Source organism: Leguminivora glycinivorella, chromosome 1 (assembly GCF_023078275.1).
Source record: "Leguminivora glycinivorella isolate SPB_JAAS2020 chromosome 1, LegGlyc_1.1, whole genome shotgun sequence".
NCBI lineage: Eukaryota > Metazoa > Arthropoda > Insecta > Lepidoptera > Tortricidae > Leguminivora > Leguminivora glycinivorella.
In genome coordinates this window covers 22,464,824-22,472,296 of record NC_062971.1, presented here as the reverse complement: position 1 = coordinate 22,472,296, position 7,473 = coordinate 22,464,824, and the positions used below count along the sequence as shown (strand labels likewise).

At 36.2% G+C, this 7,473-nt stretch overlaps 1 protein-coding gene across 1 annotated transcript; it reads right to left on the bottom strand.

Annotated features, from left to right (window-relative positions):
* Positions 1-1,906: 1,906 nt before the first annotated feature.
* LOC125230908 lies at positions 1,907-6,536 on the bottom strand. The gene is made up of 4 exons (XM_048136230.1): positions 6,519-6,536; positions 5,590-5,760; positions 5,202-5,351; positions 1,907-2,089 (listed from the first exon to the last, which is right to left on the bottom strand). Exons 1-4 carry the CDS (start codon positions 6,534-6,536, stop codon positions 1,907-1,909), a joined length of 522 nt encoding a protein of 173 aa, XP_047992187.1.
* Positions 6,537-7,473: the final 937 nt, after the last annotated feature.

Below are 7,473 nucleotides of genomic sequence, written 5' to 3'. Positions count from 1 at the left end.
GTTTTTTTTTGTTGGAAATCTGAGTTAGTCGGGAGTGTTCTTAGCCATGTTTCATGAAAATCGGTCCACGGTTTTTTCAAAATTTTAATTTTGTGGTTAGCTTATGTAGACCGGTGGAAGTCAACGAAAACAAAAATGCCTCGTTATGTATATTTATTGCAACAATACAAAACACTCGACGTCATCAGTGCAAAATGTGACACGCTCGGACGTAGAGTCCGTAGTATACTTGTAGATGAACTTATTTTCTAAATATAGTTAATTGTAACTCGAGCCTAGACACTTGCGTCGTGTTATGAAGAAATGACATTTATATGGGAAAGTGGAATTAGATAATTATTTGATTACTAGTAAAATAAACCGTGACTAACTCAGAACAAAAGCCCGCAAAGCAAGCAAGTCTGGAATAATTCTCTCGAGCGAATCCGCCGCAAATTAAAGTACTTCCTTTATGCGGAGAGCCCGTGGCAGACGTCACGAGCACTGTTTTGTGCAATGACTAATGTCGGGCTTACACGAGGTTTCTTCAACGGAGGAGCTTCAACGTAGCTTTTAACTGGAGGCTAAAGATCTCTTTAACTAAGAAACGGAGCTATAACGGAGAAAGCAACACACTTAGCAAAGACATATTTCACTGAAATACACATAGGTGTTGGTTGTACTATCAGATTCGTTACGATAGTAGGTAATCGACTTATTTTTCATAAAGCCCAAAAAAAGGTCGGCAACTCCTTGTTTATCATATCGGCGGTCTTGCCTTAATCTCATATGCCGAGTAGGCATAATTTTGAAGTTACATATTTCAGAGCATAAAACTTTAAATTGAACGCGTTTTAATCGAGTACATTAATAGCACTAGACAGGAATAACGTTTATTAAATTACTACATTACATAGAGGTATTTAGGTATTATTTATAATTAAATTAAGCTGCCAAGTTCAAATTTAGAATTATTCTGGAATGAAGGGCTGGATTTGGTGGCGCTGGCGAGTCTTGGGAATGGCAAATGTTTACCAGTGGATCAGGCTGTTGACGAAGATGATTATGATCGATCTTAAAATGTATCTAAAATTGGCATTGGATTGGATTTCAACCCTTTTTTAGTCGAACAATTAGCCGATAGGAACTTGACCCCCTTTTTAACAGGTATGTTTTTGGTGGGATAAATGTTATATATACTCGACATCGTACAAAGTAAGATGTCGTTATGTAATACTATTATCTATAGGTATTAGTATAACAATACTACACCATATTAGTCCAAACCGAATTAAAAAAAATATATAAAATAATATATTTGACGACCGGTCTGGCGCAGTCGGTAGTGACCCTGCCTGCTGCGCCGGTAAGGGTTCGAATCCCGGTAAGGGCATTTATTTGTGTGATGAGCACAGATATTTGTTCCTGAGTCATGGATGTTTTCTACGTATATAAGTATTTATATATTATATATATCGTTGTCTGAGTACCCACAACACAAGCCTTCTTGAGCTTACCATGGGCCTCAGTCAATCAGTGTAAGAATGTCCTATAATATTTATTTTATTTTTTTATTTATATTCATTGAGGATAACTCATCCGAGTTCATGCGAATCTGCTTGCATGTATTGCGTACGTACACTACACGCTGCGTTTGTGTGCACACCGCGCGGTGTACGTTTGTTAGAAGAGTTTTTTTTTACTGGTTTATACTGTACCGTTAACAACCTGTTTAACGCATTCTGGCCGAGGACAGAAAATTATATTTCAATTTCATAAGTTTAACATGAGACTTAGGTAAGTACTTATAACTTAATAACCGTCTCTGGTTAATTGGGCTTAAGTTATATCAAAGGGGCTGACAAACAATGCTTTTTTTTATTATTTATTTACAACCGGCGAAAACAAATAATGGTTATTTTATCATTTATTTTTCATCTCCATCGCAAGTGTATTCACTTATAGAAACTCCTATCTCGTGACAAGACATATCGTCGTTGTCCTTCGTCGTGAACATCATCATCACCATGTAATCACCGCACATATCATGTGTCAACATTTCCTTGGTTTCCTTCAAATCGAGGGTCATATCTTTTACTGCGTAACTTTTCTGAAAATAATAATAGTGTTTGTAATTCATAAAAATGTAATCAAGAAGTTGCCAAAAGGGCATTTTCGCGAAAAAAGATTCAAGATCCAAAATAGGTCAGTTAAATTTTTTTTTTTCTACTCACAACCACGAGCACTTTCGATCCTACTAGGCGGAAAAAAGCGTCCGAAGTTTAAATGTTCCATTTCGTTACTATTTTTCAAACATTTTGTACAGCGGTTACAACGTGGAAAGTATGCAAAATAATAGCAAATTTTGGGACCGTTTTTTATCTCTCATTTTTTATCCTTAATCGAAAGGGCTCGTGATTTTGAGTAGGAGGAAAAACCTAAAATTCACCTACATTTAAATAGTACATTTCGTTATAAGTGCGAGAAGTATGTCATTACTGCAAGAATGACATTCTCGCACGTGTGACGAACGACGTTTTTAATACAGTTGCGAAAAAACACTACTACAACGAAATAAAACAATAAACAATCCGAATTCCCAATTTTCGCAGTGACAGTGACGCATTTTTTGACAATTCAAGTTTTGAAGGTTTTAAACTTGGGTTTATATTTTCGATTTTATATCCATCCAACATAATTTATTTATTTCATTGTGTGCCATAAAAAATATAAACATTTACGATTTGGGACGATTGCTTAATACTTACATACCTACATTTTAGTTCAATCGACCATTTATGCATAGAAGTATTGCAAATAACATAAAATTATTTTTTCTACTCCCGTGTTGTTATTCGTCATTTACCGTGTCGTGCATAGATCGTTAAAACCCTACATAAAAGATGCCCGCCCCCGGCCGGCGCCCCGCGCACCCACGCATACGATATAGCTCTTACAGCATAGTTAGGTAGCCGTTAAGGGATATAGCGGGCCGCGGGGCGCCGGCCGGGGGCGGGCGGCGGCGCGGGGGAGTGCAAGCGACAGGGTGAGTGCAGAAACATTGCAGAGGACAAGTCAAAATACTTATAGGAAACAGTGCGAATTTCACGAAAGTTATTCTAGAAAACTATTCAAAACTAAGTGCATGGTCGTAGAAAAAGTATTGTATGCAACGGTGTTTAACTGAGTCAAAAAATACTCGTGTCGTCTTAATAACAATTTTCGGCTTCGCCTCAAATTGTTACCCACGCCACTCGTCTTTTTTGACCTCCTTTAAACGCCTGTTGCATAAAATACTAATGTCAAATCGCGTAACATATTAAGGTTTTTGAACGTGCTTGCATTAAGTTGGTAACATTGGTAAGACGCCACTACTTTGTGACAGACGACACGTTTCGTTCCATTTCACGTTCTGTTTACACGACTCATTATGAGCCACTTTTTCAAAGTATGAACCATTTTATAAATTATGTTTAGTATGACTAAAAATAAACAATTATACAATGACATATCAATGTTTTAAACATTAATCGCTTAATAGTATGTTTATAGTTTTATTCCGTCTTAGTAAAATATACTAAAATTAAAACAGTAAGTAAGTAAGTAGTAGTAAAATGGAACGCATACTTTTTACGCACTAGTGCGTAAAATACAACTTCTCGCACGCTAAACAGCCAAAAAACGAGCACTTTTTGAGCAACTGTATTAAAAAAGTGACGGGTTTAGAATTTCACCACCCCCTTTCTTCCCGTGGGTGTCGTAGAAGTCGACTGTGGGATGGGTTAAATTGTGACGCAGGCGAGAGGCTGGCAACCTGTCACTGCTATGTCACAATTACTGTTTCTTTCAACCCCTTTTTTTGCCAAGAGTGGCACTGAAACTTGTGTAGTTTCATGTGCTCTGCCTACCCCTTTATGGGATACAGGCGTGATTGTATGTATGTATGTATGTATGTATTAAAAAAAAAATTTTGGTGATTCTTTTCGCGAAAATGCCCAAAAGGCTGACAAGTTTAAAATAGATCTTGTGTTATATTTAGATGGGTACTTGCAGGATAGAAATGTAAATAACAGCTGAAGGTAGCTGAGGAGGTAAGTAAACATGATTGCGATGACTGTTAACTGAAATGCATAGTGATGTATATATGCATCGTCTATTTTTTACTATATTGACAGAATGTCAAAATTCAAATTTGAATAAATCCTTGTCAAGGTCATGCATTTAAGCAACATTTAAGAGTTATCGCGAGTGTGTTTTATCTGTATAACATTATAATTTAAATTCTAACTAAAAGTTATCTATTCACATTTCTTATGTTCTGTACTAACCACCGTTAAGATATTCGCCTGTAGGCCTAGCACATGATGGCCGCGAGAGTATGTCGCCGCCACAGAATTACAGTTAAACCAGAATGAGTAGATACTTAGGTCAAAAAGTGTGTCCACATGAGAGGTCATTGTTTGGGCTGGTGTCCCTCTCGCACTTACTGACAATGTCAACATTATTCAGTGACGTCATCACTGTCATACATTGGGGATACCAGTCAATTTTCAAAGTTACTACCAAATCTACTAATACCCATTTGAACGTATTTTTTAATTATACAAATCTTTGATTTATTGGCATCAAAATAATTACATTATAATTATTTTCCAATTCTTTGAAATATATCGAAACCCTAGTTTGAATATAACACTAAAATAATATAAGAAGTTATAAAGTCAGGTAATATACAGATAAAAATACTACTACTATGGTAACCTCATTAACACTGGTCACACGTGCGAGAGGGACACCAGCCCAAACAATGCCCTCTCATGTGGACCGTTTTCGCTAGTCTGATACGATCACCTTTCTGTCTCTGTGATAAGGTTCAATTTAGTATGGCAAAAAATGTGATTCTATCTAGTATAATAATTCTAAATCTGTGGTCGTCGCGAGATAGATGACACGTCTTCTTCTAACCGTATTAATGACATAAGGACGGGTAGTCTATCTCGTGGCGACATACTCTCGCGGAAATCACATGCTAACCCTGCAGTAGTACCTCTAGATTTACACTCTGTATATCTAATATTGTTGACGTGAAAATAGAAATTGATGTGTATTTACTTCACTTTCTTTACTCTAATGATGATGATGTAGAGGATACATTAAGTACATGATTTCCTGTTGTCCATAATATAAAGAATTAATTAACACAAACAGATGCAAATGATTACCACTGGTATGGGGCATTCACTTATGTTCATGGCGGCAACCACAGGAAACCACGGCGCGTTTTCGTCTTTTAAGCTACCACATATGTCACCCTGAGCGCGGTACATGTATTCATTTCCCATGTCACTAATTTTCCACACTTCGAGTTTCACCTGCAAACACAAAATTAATTTAAATAGGTGAATAGTCACAGTACACGTAATAAATTAACCAAATTCGTATCTGCTATCCTATATAATTTTACCAAAAAAAAATGCGTGTTCATAGATATTTCTATGTTTCCTATTAATTCATATGATATTGCAAACAACCATTGTTATATTACTGTGGTAAAACACACATTGACATTTATGAATGTTTATTTGCTTCATGAATGTATTGGCAATATACCATTGTTCCATCCTCGATTTCAACGCTAAGTTCGATGTCTCCTTGCAAGCCCAACTCTCCGTCCTTTCCGTCGACCGGAGCAAGCTCGAAGGTTTCGCATTGTATGACATTGTTGTCAAAACCACCACAGGAATCCACACTTCCAGAAAAGTCGACATTGTAACGTCGTTCCTATAAACAACACCAAATCGAATCTACTTGCAATGAATGACGGTATTTGATTAAATATACCATCTAGCCACCATATAAATATACAGGGTGTTTGGCACATGACCCGACAAAATTTTTGAGGGGTTTGTGGTGTCATTTCCTTCATTTTCATCCTTGGAACTTTGGTCCTAAGAGCCATGGTTTTGGAGATAAGATTTTTTTTTCTAATTATATTAAATCTGATATTCAAAGCCCCATAACATTATTTGTATGGTGTTAAATGTATAATTTGTTTGATAGTCTTACAAATTACATCATAATACGAACACATGGGCTTTTTTTATTACAAATAAACTGATTTTGGTTCATTTAGGAAAAAACACAAAAACAATCGTATCTCCACTTTGAGTAATTATTATCTCCAGAACCGTGGCCCCTAGGACCTAGCGTTCAAGGACGAAGAGGAAATAAATGACACCACAAACTCCGCAAAAATGCTGTCGGGTTATGTACCAAACACCTTGTATAAGAAAGCGGAACACAAACTGTAGTTATTTTTGTGACTGGTGCATAATGAGAGGCTTCAAAAAATAAGTTTTGTTTTCATAATAAGATAAATAATTAGTTCATTATAATATGTAAAGGTACCTTATTATACAAGAGTTGGTGCCTATCTTTTTTTTAACTTTATATGTAATTATAACTAGGTAAGTATATAATCCCTCTAAGAATATCCGATAACAAAAGGAGGGCAAAATTGTAATCCTACCAAAACTTACGTCAGTTGTGCACACCATCCATATTCATTCACTCCTTATTTTTCCAAATGAGGTAGGCAGAGCACGTGAAACTTAATTTTCAGTGCCTCTCTTGGAAATAGAGGTTAAAAGAAAACGAAACTGTGATACAGTGACAGGTTGCCAGCCCATTTTCCACATCATAATGGAACCCATATCCCACAGTCGATACCCACATGGGAGGAAAAGGGGTGGCGAAATTAGGAAACGGGTTCCATTGGGGTGTGGGCGATGGGCTGGAAACTTGTCACAGCAATATCACAATAGCACATACATGCATAATTGCATACAGTCACGCCTGTATCTCATAAAGAGGTAGGCAGAGCACATGAAACTACTCAAGTTTCAGTGTCACTCTTGGCAAATAAGGGGTTGAAAGAAAACGAAACTGTGACATTGCAGTGACAGGTTACCAGCCTCTCGCCTACGCCACAATTTAACCCACAGTCACCTTCTACGACACTCACGTAGAGATGGGTAGTGAGTAAATACTCAAGACTAAATATCGAGTAAATACTCAGTATTTACTCAAAATACCCGTATTTACTCGTTTTTACTCAAATTGGTGGGTATAAACTATTTAGCGTGCTGAAATGGAAATACAAATTAGAAATATTGGTGTATTTTAATATCGGCTACTAAGTTAAGTAATCAAATTTATATGAATTTTATTTTAAAGACGTGCTCTCCATACATGTAACTATTTTTCACAAAAATAAAATTCAGAAATTACCAGTGTGTTATACATCATCTGATAGGTCTTTAAAAATTAATTGAATGTTTCTAAAAAAGTTTTTTAATAATATGAACAGTTTTGGAATAAAACGATAATTAAGGCCGAAATAATGTTTATACCTTTATAACTTTCGAATTCGTTGATGGAAAAATATCCAGAAACCGTCAAATGATTGCCCATATAATACAAAACACAAAACTA

Excerpts from the sequence above, each read along its gene's own strand:
- LOC125230908 (XM_048136230.1), bottom strand. Across the intron at positions 5,352-5,589 it reads AAATCGAGGATGGAACAATG|GTGAAACTCGAAGTGTGGAA; the intron begins GTATATTGCCAA and ends TTGTGTTTGCAG. Across the intron at positions 2,090-5,201 it reads GTGAATGCCCCATACCAGTG|AAAAGTTACGCAGTAAAAGA; the intron begins GTAATCATTTGC and ends TATTATTTTCAG.